This window comes from Caloenas nicobarica, chromosome 2 (genome assembly GCF_036013445.1).
Source record: "Caloenas nicobarica isolate bCalNic1 chromosome 2, bCalNic1.hap1, whole genome shotgun sequence".
NCBI lineage: Eukaryota > Metazoa > Chordata > Aves > Columbiformes > Columbidae > Caloenas > Caloenas nicobarica.
Genome location: NC_088246.1, coordinates 82,470,072 through 82,486,844, shown reverse-complemented (window position 1 = coordinate 82,486,844; position 16,773 = coordinate 82,470,072). Strand labels below are relative to the sequence as shown.

General features: G+C 37.9%; 1 protein-coding gene across 2 annotated transcripts in view; it reads left to right on the top strand.

The window, feature by feature from the left end:
- DROSHA (drosha ribonuclease III) overlaps window positions 1-15,462 on the top strand; it is a 72,734-nt gene extending 57,272 nt beyond the window's left edge. The window contains exons 25-32 of one of the 2 annotated variants that reach the window (XM_065628056.1): window positions 260-417; window positions 1,700-1,805; window positions 5,471-5,612; window positions 6,579-6,661; window positions 6,773-6,876; window positions 8,931-9,023; window positions 9,827-9,873; window positions 12,291-15,462. In XM_065628056.1, the coding sequence (XP_065484128.1) occupies window positions 260-417; window positions 1,700-1,805; window positions 5,471-5,612; window positions 6,579-6,661; window positions 6,773-6,876; window positions 8,931-9,023; window positions 9,827-9,873; window positions 12,291-12,421 (864 nt within the window). In that variant the 3' untranslated portion in view covers window positions 12,422-15,462. Of the gene's footprint in view, window positions 1-259; window positions 418-963; window positions 1,053-1,699; window positions 1,806-5,470; window positions 5,613-6,578; window positions 6,662-6,772; window positions 6,877-8,930; window positions 9,024-9,826; window positions 9,874-12,290 lie in introns of those variants that run through there. The other variant, XM_065628057.1, reaches the window with a different exon arrangement.
- Window positions 15,463-16,773: the final 1,311 nt, after the last annotated feature.

The window sequence follows — 16,773 nt, the reverse complement described above, 5'->3', positions numbered from 1 at the left end:
TTGTGTTGTATGGACTACTCCCTTTGGTTACTTCTGGGTCAGGCATCCTGGCAGTGTAGAAATTAACCCTGTCTCAGCTGACCCAGCGCATTATACAAGACAAAAAGTCAGAGGAAACTGGGTTTTCTCAGTTCAGCTCTTTACAGAACAACTTGTTCAGTGTATTTTTTTGCCCTTGGTTTACAGAAGGCTTGCTTTTCTCTGAAAAGTTCTGAAACCATGTCAGCTTGTCATTATTTGCACTTCATTGTATTTACAGCTGCAGGAGTCCAATACTGACAGGCAGCTCATTGAGACCTCTCCAGTTCTTCAGAAGCTTACAGAGTTTGAGGAGGCAATTGGAGTCATCTTTACTCATGTTCGGCTTCTAGCACGTGCGTTCACTCTGAGGACAGTAGGCTTTAACCATCTGACTCTGTGAGTACACAGCAAGAGTCCTCATATAGCTTTGTTGGTCCTTCTGTTAGTATCCCAAGTTGCTTTATTTGTAAAGAAATATGGGATGTTATTTCAGTGCAGAGTGCAGAGGAGGGCAATGAAGCTGGTGAGGGGCCTGGAGCACAAGTCTGATGAGGAGAGGCTGAGGGAACTGGGGCTGTTTAGCCTTGAGAAAAGGAGGCTGATGGGAGACCATATTGCTGTCTACAATCACCTGAAAGGAGGTTGTAGCATGGAGGGTGTTGGTCTATTCTCCCATGTAGCAAGTGATAGGACAAGAGGAAATGGCCTCAAGTTGTACCAGGGGAGGTTGAGATTGAATATTAGGAAAGGATTGTCAGGCATTGGAACAGGCTGCCCAGGGAAGTGGTGGAATCACCATCCCTGGAGGTGTTTAAAAGATGTTTAAGTGAGGTTCTTAGGGACATGGTTTAGTGCTAGAGTTAGGTTGGGTTATGGCTAGACTCAATGGTCCTGAGGGTCTCTTCCAACTGAAATGATTCTATGATTCTGTCTGTTCTCCAGAAGAGAGTAGAGCAGCTATGTTTGCAAGCCTACTTGGCTCAGTATCCTGTCTCTGACTGTAGTCAGTAGTGGATACCTTGGGAAAGACTACAGAAGATGTTAGAGAGCCATCCTGGTGTTTCTTCTGAGCCTCCTGCCTCATTGGTATTCACACATGACTCCTGAGACAGTAGCAAAACGTACTTGGAGGTACATTTGGACAGAGGAAAGAAGTAAAACCATACTCTTTGGTCCAAGTGCAGCCCTCGTGTTCTGTGGTGTGTGAAGCTGCCAGGCCTCCTTTTAAGGTAAACAGCTGAGCCACACCAGTGGTCACCCAGTCCAAGACCTCACATGGGTTTAAACCCTGACCCCTTAATTTCTTGTGAATGGACAGACCTTTCTCTTTATCGAAGTTGTTGCATTTGTTAGTTCATTTTTTTATAAGAAGTCACAGATAGAGATCTTACCCCTTGATGTCAACTGCTCTTCTCATTCAATTAGTCTCAGATCTAATAGTTGTGTTTATATGTAGCTACCCTGATTTGCTTTTTTTCTGAAAGCTGTTGTTACAACAGTAATGAACAGTGTTTTCGTCTCACCTGGTTAACACTGGAAAAGTGTCTTAAATGTGTTTGGAAATGAGCGAGGCTCACCTTCAGATCATTCTTTATTTTAATTTGTGTGTGCATGCTGGTTTTGTTTTTTCCTTCCTGAGTGCTTATTGATTTTGCTGCATTGATGTCTCATTTTTCAGAGGCCACAACCAGAGGATGGAATTCCTGGGTGACTCCATAATGCAGTTGGTAGCCACAGAGTATTTATTCATACATTTCCCTGATCATCATGAAGGGCACTTAACGGTGAGACTGCCATCAATCATGCTGTCCAGGAATGCAAGAGTGGGATGGAGACTGAAATTATGGGAGCAGCTAGTGAATTATTCTGTATTTGATTAATAAAAGAAGCCTCAGCAACCACTGCTCTTAATAAGGCTTTGTTAATTTTAAGTCATGAGCACTGCAATGAATAGGAAATGGTGATTTATGAGCCCACTGCAATAATTTTTGTTCTGTCTGTGAAATGGATCAGTAATTTTAAGGATGTCAGTGATGAAATTGGGAGATAAGACTAGTTCTTGTTTAAAGATGGGTGTCTTGAACCATTTTTTTAAATAGACACATCACATGACTTTTTTTATTCATGGCTTCTAGTCTGTTGAACCAGCAACCAGGCAGGGTTATGTTTCCAGATATGAAGTTTTTACATCTATTTTAGTCTGATTTTCCTGTTGTCTCCAGTGTGAAGCTCCTGTGGTAGCTTTTAAATTTAATTTTACTATTGTTACTGTAGTCTGTTGTTGATTACTGTAGCCTTTCAGCCTCTAGTATGTGGGCTCTGAACAACCCAGTTTGGGGATGTTTCATGAATTTACAGCACTTTAAACATAGGATGGTAGTATATGTAGGTTTTTTTCCTGATTGATTCATTTAGTAATGGAGCTAGACAGCTGTGGCTTTATTTGTGGGGAAGAAATTTTCTTAAGCTTACTATATTTTTCTTAGTTTTCAAGTCTTGACTAGAATGAAAGTACGATACATGTATCAGGAATATGAGTTCAGTCTTCTAGTTAAAATTGGAAAGTAGCACTGTAGGTTTCTTAGCTACTCAGAGTGGTTTTCCCCAATCAATAAAGAGATAGCAATGCTAAGTCTCTAGCAGGCAGTTGGTTTTCAAGAATATTCTTGAGTATTTGAGCTAAAGCTGTTTATAAGGAAAAAAGCATATGCTCTGACTAAAAGTAATTTTTCTTCGCTATTTCTTAAGTTTCATTTTTGTTTGTATGGATTCCTCTGCACTATTCAGGAGACAGAGTAGGTAAAGCCTGAACTTTTGAAGTAAAAGTTAAAAGAGAAAGAGCCTTGTCTTATTCATTCTTCAGAGAAACAAAAACATAAGGCAGAAATCCATGATTGGTGGTGCTTTTTTTGCTTTGTAGGTGACTTTTAAGGATGTAGGCATCAGTGTTGTTATAGTAAGATAAATCTTTCAAGAACTGTTTGGCAAGAAGGATATGAAGTGTTCTATTAATGGGTGTAAATACTAGATAAATGATCAGAACATTTCAGTGTTGCTTAATTTAATGATTAGCGAGCTGGCAAGTAGAACAAGTTGTACAGTCCAGGTTTATAGGGGAAACTAGAAAGTAATGTAATGGATACTGAAAACACATTAAGATATGAAGAAGTAGGCAATGCCCAGAATAAAATTTCAACTCCGGGGATGTGTGTGCAGTGAAAAAGAAAGTTGTCTTAGAATGGTTTTAAATTTGAGGACAAATGAAATAAGGTGTGTGAGAAAGGAGACTACTGATATGGGATTTGAAGAGACAGTGCAAACACTGAGCTCTTTCCTCTGTTATCTGAGAACATACTTATATCTCAAGTAATAATGGAACATCAGCTGAATGGTCTTTGTAGTGTTGAGGATACTTTTGGTCAAGGATAGGAAGATTCAATTTTACTGGCAATGCAGTGGATTCCCAGTGTGTAGTGATTACTTGTCTGTAAATTTAGCATATTTAAGAAAAAGAAAGGAGAATGTAGTCTTGTCTATATAGCCAAGTGATTGGCCAAAAAAGAGGTCGAAATTTTGTTCACAATTGGAAGATACAGTTTCTCCAGTACTGGCTTATGCTGCTGTCATGGGTAGCAGTATGCTGTGTGAAGATGGAAGAATAAAAAAAAAATTGCTTTGTAATTAGAGTTAAGCTCCAGTTGAACATCTGTCACATGTTACAGTATCTGCAATGATGCAGGCTGTGTGTTGACAGAGCGGAGAAGAGCTCTAAAAAAGGTGCTGGGAAGGCACAGATACCATGTCTTCCCCGTATCATTAAGGGGAATGGAGTTTCTTGCTAGATCACACATGTAAAGGAGGCAAATTCTGATACAGAGCAAGTTGATAACCACAGTGCTAGAAGGATAACAGGTTTTTTCCATCTCTAATACACTCTGTAGTGTATATCTTGCTCTTTGTTTTATGATACTACTAATCATGATTACGGGTCCCATCAGAAGAAATCCTCTGCAAACACTCCAAACCAAATACTTCTTTTCCAATTACAAGAAACAGATCTTTGTCACATGATACTGCACTTCTGTCATGTAGGCTCCGTATCATACTTAGGATTTTGTTGGGGAAAGTATTGTTTATATATCTTAAGGATGTAACAGGGAAAAAATTTGGAAAGGAACAAGTAGAAGATGAGTTTAAGCAGATATTACGGAGGCAGGTAGTAATCCTGTCTGCTGTCTGCCTAGTTTATGAAGATCAAGGTGTGAATATCTGCTTCATACATCATTGCCAAACAAATTATGAACATACAGTTCTTTATTTATCTATTGTCAGAGATGAAGTATCAAGTGCAGCAAATAAATCTTTATTTTCATAAGCTCACTTGACATGCTGGAGCCAGGTAGCATATAACTTGGATCTAATAAGCTGAGCAAATGTGACATGGAAGACAAAGAGAAAAAAAATGTTTATGCAGATATTGAACTCTGCATAACATACAAACAGTGGAAAAGAGAGATGTTCACTCTCACCCCCACCTCCCATAATGTCCCTAACTTCTTAAATTAATGCTGTTTAATTTAAAGGCAAAAAGCAAAGAAACTGGAAAAAAAGTTCACCTTAACCAGGGGTTCAAAAAATTGTATGAAACCCTAAAAATCAAAAATACTCCCTTAAGCTGTATTGGAGTGTATCTTTCCCAGAGCTCTATGTTTGTTTAAGCAATCTGTCTGGAGCCAGGGTTGAGCACTCCAGGGAACTCTTCTGGAGAACCAGATGTCCTGAACATTGTCTCACACTGAAAATGTTAGAGCTGGATCTTTGTCAGGAATGCACCAGCTCAGCTATACTGTTTTCAGTAGAGCAAACCATACATACAGGCTCTCCAGTTGTGCATTTTCGTCTCTGGCCAAATGAATAGAGCATCTTCCTTGTCTACTTGTTTGGAAACACCAGACTGTCTTGCTTTAATGTGTATTTGTTTTAATTGCTACCTATTTATTTCTTATTTGGTGGTAACTGGAAGCTGCTCTATAGACTCCAGAATATTGTAGGTTTATACTTAATGTGGAAAAAAGTGTTTAACAGTGTGTTACTTAAACTGGAGAAATGCAAATTATCTGAAAAAGTACGGGACTGTTGAAGAGATGGTATATGACTGCAAACTCACAACCAAGCATTTTAAATGCAAGACGTATCAGCAGAAGTAATGTGTCCATAGAATAGATAAAATTTGGTGAGAAGAATTGAAGCAGAAGGAAAAATTAGCAATAGAAATAATGTGTGTGTATGTTTATGTAAATCATTTGAAGTGTGCTGAAACAAAAGATAAACTGAGAGAAGTGAGAGGCTACAAGGATATAGAACTTTTTTCCCCCAACTCTCCCTCCCAGCCTTTTATAGTTTAACATTGCTGCTTGTTACCATTGAGTGGACCTTCTTTCTGTTGCAGCTGTTGAGAAGTTCTTTGGTAAACAACAGGACTCAGGCCAAGGTGGCGGAAGAGCTGGGTATGCAAGAATTTGCCATCACTAATGACAAGACAAAAAGACCTGTAGCTCTTCGAACTAAGACTTTGGCCGATCTCTTGGAATGTGAGTTAACTTGGTTATGACAGCTTGGTACTTATGCGATTTCTTTTTCCTTGGGGCTTGTTTAAGAAAGCCATTAGAAATCTCACAAATCACTATTAAAAATGTATGTTCAGGTTTTCAAATGAATTATGCCTATACCTCTGAGAGCCAAATTTTTGAACACCAGCCTAGATTTTTAAAAACTGTATGAATGCATGGAGGAGCTGTAATTGCAGATACAAAGTTGTAGGCTTTGAAATTGAGGGGTCAAAAGCATGTCTAGAAAGTTAAAGTGTGTAATTTGAGTGGAGCTATTTAACAGCACTTTCAATGTTTCATTAATATGTTATTGTTGCTGTTAGAAGATAAGCAGGTCCTCAGCAGGTGGGTATATCTGTGGTTCATTTGACTGAATTTTAGGATGCTTAAAAATGGTCATTCCACAAGAGGGAAACCTACATGGAAATTAAATTATTTTTAGTCCATTTATGGAAGTTTGTGCTAACTTCTTTCCAAAGAAAGTGGAAATAGTGATAAATATTCTGCAAAGAAAGTAAATCTGTATCTTGTATATTTTGATATATTATGTGAGCCATTCAGACCCCTTGGCTTTTGCCAAATCCTCTAAGCAAATGGAAATATCGCAAACAGGACTGATTTATATCTAAAACTTTTTTATTGTACCCAGTAGTGATTTATTTGAAAGTATCCATGGTCTCCTGGTTAAAAAGTGAGATTAGGAGCTGAGTGTTGTTTCTAGCTCTTTAAATGACTGAGTGGATTTGGGTAAATCACTTAATCTCTTGGTCAACTTTATTTTTTCCTGTGTATGCAGGATAATAATACCCTCATCAGATCACTGCTGTGAAATGTAATTGAATATGGCTTTTGAGTACTCAGAGATACTCGTTTGTAAAAGTGCAAGCCATTAAAGTTCTCCTTGGATGAGTGACAGCACCATTTTATGCTGTTGTTTTTTTTCCCCAGCCTTTATTGCTGCCCTGTACATTGATAAAGATTTGGAATACGTTCACACTTTCATGAATGTATGCTTTTTCCCACGTCTAAAGGTAAGATCAGTCAGGTTCCTACTTTCCTGCCACTATGTTTTAACACATTATTGCATTTGGGACTTACCACAATCTCTCAATCTTAAAAGCATCTTTGCGAACTTCTTACAGGAATTTATTTTAAATCAAGATTGGAATGATCCTAAATCTCAGCTTCAACAGTGCTGCTTGACTCTCAGGACAGAAGGAAAAGAGCCAGACATTCCTCTTTACAAGTAAGAACTGACATCTGATGGATACAAGCCAATTATCAGTCTGTCTTGTATGTGGATGATGATGTGATCAGTCACCCTGTGTTCTTCACGCAGTTTGGTTTTATTGTAGCTATCCAAGCCCTCCGGTCTCTCTTTGTCTGAAGATGGAAAATGTTGAACCAATGTTTCCCAAGCTTTAGATGTTTTAAGACATTGCAAGGAAGAATTAGTAAGCATTTTACCTTGTACAGTTGCAAGGGGAAATACAATTTCTGTGTTTTAATGGAGTATTTCATTGGCATCAGTCTGTATTTGTTCTTCTTTTAATGTAAGGAATGGCAGTATTTTAAATTAAGGGAATGGAACAGTGACAGGGTGTAAAGTCAAGATACAGCCATTCCATTTTCAGTAATAGTATGAAGTTCCTCTACAGTCTACATTTTAAGCAAACATAACAAATGCCTTGTGTTACACGTCCTGATTATAGGCTCCTTCTAATCCGCAGAGTCAGGCACTGAGGGGCAACACACGTTTTGGACACTTTTGCTGTGCAATTCAGCCCATATACGTTCTCCTGTTCAGTGGTAGAAGAGGTTCAGAGTAATGAATGTCTTAACTTGTACCCCTCAGTTAGATACCTGAAGCTGGATGGGGTGGATCCCCATTCTCTCTTTCAGTTGTAAAATAGTATAATAGCTGCTTCAAAGAGGTAATAACAAACTTAAGATTGTATATTGCGTCCATATCCATTCAATTAATGTAAGAATGGATGCAATTTTAGCCCTGAAAAGAAGAGATAAAGGCTATGAAAGTTCAAGGCTTGTGGTGTTGGAATTATTAAATCAAAAATGATGAAGAATGAAAGTCTAAGTGCATTCGTCACATTTAGCATAATAAAGTTTTCAATGAAATGTAGCAGTTCAGTTATAGCGACAAACAGTGCACTTCAGAAATACGATAGCTTTAACGTTGCAACTGACGCTCTGCAAATCTGATTCTTCAGTGTCTCTGTATGAGGACTCACAGCTTTGTCTTCAGTGAGGGAGATGAATACAAAAGAAACAATTCCTGATTCTTCTAAAATCCACTCAGTATCAAGTACCAAATGTTTGTTTTGTTTTGCTGTGATGATAAATTGATTTTTATAGTACAGCTTAGAGCTAGTAATATGCTGTTATCTTCCTATTATCTTCTTAAATTCCTTTTCTTGGGGTTATATGTTTCACTGCAGTCAGTACTATTGCTTTTAAATTTGGGGTGGGCTTTATTTGCTCTTGTCACAGCACATGGAGAAAAAGCACTGTAGTTAGATACTTTAAAAATTGATGTGAAATTGATGGTTCTTCCAAAAAGAAACAAGATAGTGGGCAGAATTTGAGCTGACAGTGGGGAGAGATTTGGGACAGCAGGAAGAAACAGCAGAAGCAGCAATTCATTGGATGTCTGCAGATTTTTTTTTTTCACTTTAGATGGTTGTTGATGCATGTCCTAGACTTCAGCTCAGATGGAAAGTTTGTTTTGTGACAAACCGGAACTTCTCAAAGTTGATGGAAAATTTCTTTGTACTATGATAATTCACAGTAGAGAGCTACCATGTCCAATATGAAGTCCTTTTAAGACCTTAAAAACTGCACAACTCTCAGGGACTAAGATTTTAGTTTGCACAATAATCATATTGGTTTGATTATTTATAATTGCACTGCTACACACAATTTATATGACTTTATTACAAGTGTTTTTACAGCGTTTAAGCACTTCATGTTACATTTTGCGTTTTTGCTTATAGGCTAAAGTTTTAATTTTCATATGGTACTCCTGAGTGAATCTGGAGGAATAAATATAACCAATGTAAACAAGGTGCATTTTATGTAAATTTCTTCTTTTTATTGTGTGACATAATGGTAATCTCTGGGTTAATGTGATTTGTACAGGCATCTTTCAACCCTTGCTCCATGCTTTGTATTAATTGCACTGTATGTATTGATAAGACTGAAAGCTCAGTGATCTATGTGCCACAGACAGATTCTGGTTTTTAATACTTCCTGCTTGAGTAAATCATATCTTTCTCATTTCAGGACTTTGCAGACAGTGGGACCATCTCATGCCAGGACATACACAGTAGCTGTTTACTTCAAAGGGGAAAGAATAGGATGCGGTAAAGGCCCAAGGTATAATAAAAAATTAATCACGGGATGTTAAAGTTGGAGTGTGGCAGTGTCCAAAATGACTACCCGTGGAAATAGACAAGTGTGTGGTTGGCCTTAGAAAAGGAAAGCTACGAGTCTGCCTTCAAGCTATTCTGAAATTCCACCTCAGGAATACCTGAGGGATTCAATGTCTGTATAGTTTTGTGTCTTCAGCTTTTTTGGTGAACTTGCTTGCAAGGCGGGTAGCAGTGCTAACCGATCCATGGCTCTGACACTAGAAACTGCAGAACAGCTCCCAGGAAACAGTGACATTATCTTTGGCTTTGCTGCTGGATTGCTGTCCAACTTAAGGGTGCAATGCTCTCGGGTTTTTTTTATCTGATGTAGTTACTTCTAGGCATTTTAGAATGTTTTCCAAAGTTGCGAAGACTTCAACCATGAACCTCAAAGACCTCATCTTATTTTCTACTAGCAAATCTGGTGGTGGTTATAAAAATACCATTGGTTTTATAGCATTCACACCTCTGTGATTTTGTTCTTTTTTTTTCTCTCAAGTAGAAAGCAAATGCTTCAGTGAAGAATGGACTAGAATATTCTGTTAGTGTTATTGATCTAAGTTTAAAAATATTCTGCTGGAGCTGTACTGCTGTTGCTCACATATTTATGGAAAGTCTCATATATCATACTCTGTGGGAATTACTAGCTACTGATTATCTAGAGAGTTTTATTACAAAAGAGTAGCTGGTGTTCCACTTTGTCAGAAACCTTAGTTTATTCTGTACAACTTAGATTTCATGTAACATGTTTTTGTTTGGCTTTCACAGTATTCAGCAAGCAGAAATGGGAGCTGCAATGGATGCACTTGAAAAATGTAAGATATTTGGGCAACAAAGAAAATAATTTAGTGTACATCCTCGGTCTTTGGGGAGGTGTAGGTTTTGTGGGGGATAAGATTTGAACAGAACATATATGCTGAATACCATCAGCTTCTGGGCAGCAGGTTTTCCATTCAGTACTTTCAAGACAGTTTTGTAACAGGTGAGGTTAATATGATACCAACAAGTATTTTTTAAAGGGAGTTGATCAACAACAGAGGTTGCAACTTATATGTAACCCTGTGCAGTGAAGTCTCATTGAGATTTTCCATGCAATGGGATAAGACTATTTAATCTCTGACGATGTGGTTTAGGGGAGGAGGAGAATTACTTTTCAGTTGCCAATATAGAAAGTGAAATTTGATATCAGATTATACAGTAGACTGGATTAAAATCTAACAGGCAGATCCCCAGTCAATGTAACTTCTCTCCTCCACTGAATACCTGCAAAATGAAGTTTTCTTTGAGTGTTTTTCTTGTGACAGTATCACCGCTCAGAAACTGTAAGCTTCATCTCCTGTCAGTCCAAGGACTTGACAGCTTTTTTCTGACATACATGTTTGTTTGAATACCATAGACCTCTAGAGGTCTGTACTCCAACTACCCCTCAAAACAAAGCCAGCTTTCAGTTTAAGCCAGGTTTCTCAGTGCCTTGGCAGTCAAGTTTTGACTGTCTCTAGGGATGGAAGCTCCACAGCCCCTATGGGCACTCGTTCTAGTTTGTATTTATTTGTGGAGTGAAGTTGTTTGTTTTTGATGCATAAGTAGTTGAATTCAAGTAAAAGTAATTTTCATATAGCTGTTTATATATATGATAGCCAAAATGAATTTATTTAGTAGATTTCCTTCTCAACATCTTAAATGGATTATAAACAAACAGGTTGCTACCAAGTTGAGTTCTTCAGAGTTTTTAAGGAATCATGTTACAGGCACAGTGCTGAAAATCCGATTTTCATTTTATGGTGCACATGAGCAACAAAATATCCCAGAACTCCATTAAACGAAGCACTAGTGTTTTAAAAAACAGCAGCAATTTAAAAACTATTTGCTTTTGTTTAGATTGCTTTTTGGTTTAAATAAATATACCTTCCTATGCCTGAGTTGTAAATAACTGATGAATAAACCTTTTATTTCTGTAGTATATAATAAAAGGCATGAATTTCACCAGTCAGTAAAACAAAGCTGCAGAAAGTAATTCTGCCCTAGCACAAACTCCTGCAGATTATGTGACTTCTGCACCATGTTCTTTAGCTGAAGAAATCTGTGCTGCCTGGGACCCAGAAAGAGGGGGAGGATGCTTGGTGTCAAGGGACTCCTCCCGGAGGAGCCTCAGCTGAATTCCCTCTTGATAGCCAAGTAGCTAGAGAGCAGTCCTTTGCCGAGACATCTCCCAGATTTGTTTATGGCTTTAAAGGTCAGTGTAATGACCTTTTGCGTTCATCTCAGACACAGACAGGTAGCCAGTGGTGATCCCAGAGCTCTATGTCATCCCGACAGGATTTACGAACTGCATCTCTTTGTTTTCTGACGGGCTGGAGGGTGCAGGTCTCTGCAGCACAGAGACACAGATGAATGTCAGCACCCTGGTCATGCAGAAAACATCATATTCTGTCAGCTGTGCACTAAATTGAGAGCAGTTCTGATCAATTATATAAGCTGGTTTTACAGCCTCAGTTCTAACTATTGTACAAAGGTACCAGCCAATGAACAAATGTCTGAAATTGGAAGCATCCATCCTCACAGCTATTTCTGCATCACCTCAGCCTTGTCTAGTCTTTTTTAGCCAGTCTTCACTCATCCATGCTCTTAAGACTCTGCTAAGGCTGTATTCTGGTACATAGCCAAGCACTGACTTTTTCAGGAAAATATTTTATTGTCTTCCATTTTGCTACACTATTACTTTCCCATTAGGAACCCTGCTGAAATGTGGGGCATCTAGTGAATTTTGCATAGTCTAAAATAATAATAATATGGGAACATCTATACAATGCTTGGAACCAGTGGCTTATACTTTTTGGACTAAGGACAAGACAAAAAACCCTGATAGCATTGACAGTAGTCTCACATTCATTTTTCAGTATCAACCACCTGTTGCTAAGGGAACAGAAAGTAAAATCCAGGCAATACCTGACTGATTTGCTATACCAGGACTTTATAGTTTATTTTTGTGAGTGTATTAGATTTGGCAGTGCTTTGTAGCAGGAGAAAGAGATGTGGAAATCATAAAGAAACCGAAGTCTTATGACACACAGCGCTGGTTTACTATGGATTATTAGAAATAAGTGGGTAAAAATGGTAATAACATTATTCCCCCCTACCCTTAATTTCATCGAAGTTAAAAAAAAAAAAAAGAGCTGAGACTTTCTGTGTTACCAGTTTGTTTATTAATATAAAATATTTCTCCTTGTGTCAGATAACTTTCCCCAGATGGCCCATCAGAAACGCTTCATTGAACGGAAGTACAGACAAGAGTTGAAAGAAATGAGGTGGGAAAGAGAGCATCAGGAGAGAGAGCCAGATGAGACTGAAGAAGCAAGGAAATAAAAGGAGGGCACAGAAGCAGTGGCATATTTACTTACTTAATAACTCTGACTGTGGCCTATGGAGACCTAACCTAGTTTCTTGCAGATGATGAATGAGGAATGCCTGTTGATATTGAATAGAGAATCATAATCTCCTCTTAAAAAAAGTTTGTGTACATATATTATTTCTCCAGTTTGGTTTAAAGTGCAAAGTTTGTTTGGCTTTTTAATAAGATTTGATTTTAAATCCTTTTAATTTTTATGAAAAGTTGTGGAATTATTTTTATTAGTTTTACTGTCTCGTATGAAGTAATAAAGTATTAATTTCAAAAACCTGTAGGAGGAAAAGCTGTTAAGCAATTGTCTCCTACATCCAAATGATGTTTTGTCAGTGACCAGCCAAGTTATTGCATGAACTCCACTGTGGAGGAGGAAAATATTATGAGAAATTTATTCAGCAGAGCACTTAAGCATGTACCTACCTTAAGTTTTGCAGATAAATGTACTTCTTGACTCCGCTAAACCAGAGCCATAAACTTCAGGTCCTTGTACAGAAGCTGGTACAGTAATTTAATCAAAGGAGATATTCAGTTTTAAGCAGTGTGTTCCACATCTGGAATGTGACACACGCTTGTGTGGGAGGTTGGGGTGTTTTGTCTTTAAATCAGTATTATAAAACTCTAAGAAAATGGAAAAAAGGTAATTATAAAGTCAGAGAATGACAACTTTTTTTGCAGAGAATGTAGCAAGTTTACATTTACAAGTTTAATTTCATTCTCAACTTGTTGCTCTGTCAGACTGGTGTCTAATGGATTTCTTTGTCCAGAAGATACCAGTGTGATGATAATAGTCAAATGGTGTACTAGAAATTCCATACAGGTGCCATTCCAGGTAGGTTCATTGAAAACTGGCAGAATTTGTCCACAAGGTGTAGTTCAAAGGTGACACACAGTTTGCAGTCACGCAGTTTCCTTGATTATTTTTTTTTTTTTGGTGTCTGCAGCTTCTATTAGACAGAAAGCTCTGAACGGTACCAAAAGCGGAACATCCACTGTGTCCATTGGTGGTTTTTCCCACTGACTACCAGCTTCGTTGTAGATGTTGGTGCATTGTTTTAATTTGCCTGCTTCAAGCCATTCATTTTCATTGTCCTGATTTCTGAGTTAAAACAGTCACTTAGTACGTATTGTATAGTCATTTCACTTTCTTTTCTGATAAATGAAATAGATACGACTCTTATTTTTCTTAACTGTGCATTTTCTTCCTGCTTGAGATCCTTTTTGGCAAGTTTTTTATGCATCTTTTCCAATATAAGTAACACAGATGTATGTGGTAAATACCAAGCAGTTTCGTGAATGTGGATGCACGAGTCTGGCCCAAAGAATTCATACAGACTCCTGAAACAGAAGACTTGCCCAATGGCCACGCTACACTGAGCAACTTGTCCCGCAGTTCTCCGAAACACCTGTCTGTAGGTGTGTGATGGGCATCCATGAAAGCACTTCATTGCAGGTGCCAAAATAGACACAGGCGTAGCTGAAACGTTCACACTACCCAAATGTCTTCCTGAAGTTTCACTTCTGAGCTAATCAATATGTGTATTTTCATAAGCACATTTTCGTACACATGCAATGCAAGATGCACTTAAATGTGTTGGTTTGGTTTGGTTTTTTAAACTTGACCCCGGAGCACTACCTCACATCTTCCAGCTTCTATGATTGCCTTTTCTTAATGGATTAATGTTTTAAATCCATCTAGAGGATAAGAGGGGAAAAGAAAAATATGTAATTTAGAGAATGATCGTAAACTGTTAAAACATAAAGGAGGGGATAAAAACAACAAGATAAAGGCAAGGAGCTACTCTCTACTGGACGCTGCTGTTCTTTGACTTCTGAGAAGTGCTTGTAACTCCTTATAGCTTCAGTCTGTAAAGAAAAAGCTGAAATGCCTCTGAAAAGCGAGGAGCTGCAATTCCCCTGCCCTCAAGTCTTTTGTATTTCAAATTCTTTTGTAGAATTGCCCATCTGTTTCTAGCAGTAAGTTGAAATGGTGCATTGGTTAATGGTTAGAGATAATTGTGTACACCATTTTTTCATTTTTTCCCCTCTAAACTGTGACCAGATTCATGCGTTTAACAAGTAGAACGTGCAGTGACTTCATTTTCAGGTGTATAGTTGCTCTGCAAATTTCTCTCATTGTCACCAGTGTACCCCAGTGGAATTAACTCGTATTTTAATATTTCTTTCATTCTTCCTATATGTAATTCCACTTCTCAGCTGTAAGAAGACTGGGAGCTTGTTTATAAACATTTGCATAAAAACAGATTTAATTTATCAGATGTGCCGTTTGGGGGGAGGAACCCAGAGCTGTTCTCTTTACTTCTTTGACCCAGAAATTGCTTGAAAACAAACTAACTTTTAAAACTATTTCTGCATTCCATTCCTACAGTTAATTAATTTTAGGTCTTCCTCAATAAAATGTAGATGATAACCATTTTTTCACTGTATAAGCATGGGCTAGAAAGATTGCCTGAAGAAATTTTGCTTTCCTCGTCTTGAGGGCAGAAAACAAAATTAAAGAAATTCACGTTTTCTTTGTCTGTGTCAAAACCACAGTGTTTTTCTCTCTATGCACTGTCTAATAACAGTGGCTGTGAATGTTTCTGATACTTTAGGAGGTGCATAGAACGTGTAATGTGAGCAGAGTCTTTCATGACACACACTCAGGAGAGACAGTTGTTTCTTTAAGTTGCCTTAAATTTGGGGAAAAAAATATTACTGAGTTTATGCTAATCTGTGGAACAGCTGTAGTCTATAACTAGGCAACTTTGGCTGCTTTTTCGGAAATGTGAAGGTGTCTGGTTTATTGATAAGCTGAGGTCCTTTTTTGATTGCTCCAGAGCCTCATCTATTCTGATCTAGAGGTTCTCATCCAAGATCCATTGACTTGATGCAGGTACAAGTAGATGAACAAAGAACAAGACTGAGATCTGTGTGGATCCAGCAGATCTTGTGAAAGCACATCTTTTTTTTTTAATGTGCCTATGTACAAAGCATTGAATAGAATTGTAGGTCATTTCATTAGGGCCTTTAATTGAATTTACATAAAATTAATCATTGTTATTTGCAGAGCCTGAGTTTGCTTTGTAAGATTTTAGTTTCTGCAAGATTATTTAACAGTGATACTAAAAGAACCTTGGTCTCTGAGACTATTGTAAACATTGTTGCTAATAAAATTTTCCAGAAAAGACTTCAGGCATAGTTGTTACTTGCTAAAACAATTTGGAAAGATCAAAAGGCAAATCCTGATCGTCTGTCTCCCTACTTCAAAGTCTCTGATTATACAGGCTACATATTTAAATGAAGTAAGTGGTTCACTTGTAACAAGTTTCTATTTGGTGGAAGTTCTCAAAGCCCTGTAAGAGCTTATGGAGCTGATCAGCTACTTCGTACCATTGCACATTGTCTTTCTTGGGGATGGTATTGTGATAAAAATTTCTGTGATCCATACATCCCACCCTGCATCTCCCCCTGCCCCCCGCCGCCCCACAGATTATATATTTGTCATTGAGCATTTGAAATAGTTTTGCCTAAATGAGAAATAATGACCAGAAAGTGGTTCCTGTTTTGTTTGTTGCAGAGTGGTGGAAACGTGCAGTTGAAGAGTGCTCTGCTGTCTTCTGCTGCCTGCAAGCTTAAATGTTTAGCTCTTGGAATGACTGACAATTTACTGTGAATAGGTTCAGAAAAGAAAGGTGACGTGTCCCATCATTGGTTGCTGGTAACTATTCTTGCCAGAAAGCCATGGTGTTCAGGGACAAGTGTTGTGGATTCTGCTGTTCTTTCAGTCATAGTAAAGCAAATATGAATAACCTGGTAAGCAGCTGCAAGATAGACTGGTGGCTGCATAATGAACAAGCATTTACTTATTACACTAAGGAAAAAAAAAAAAGCCATAACAATATGGTAGGTGAAGCAGGGAATCTGATCTCTCACCTGTCTTGGACACGTCTCAATACAATTTATTCTTATTGCAGAGCTGGTCATTAGACCACTACTGAAAAATAGGTTAACTCCTTGTATTTCAAAGACATAATTTCTTTTTGTATGAAGATACTGATTGAAAAAGATTGCGAATCTGGAGCTGTACTGGTCACTTAAATTATAAACAAGGTGAAAAGTTTTATTGTCGTGAGAAAGGCCTTTTTGAAATATTTCATTACTTTTTCTTCCCTCATATTCTGATGTATTTAGTGTTCCCAGGCTGAGTTACAGATGCTGTATTTCTTAGAAAATTGTTTGTGTTTATGGACATACTATGTCTGTCTAGCAATGAAATGCTGGGTTAGACCATCACATCTCCTTAGCATTTCTC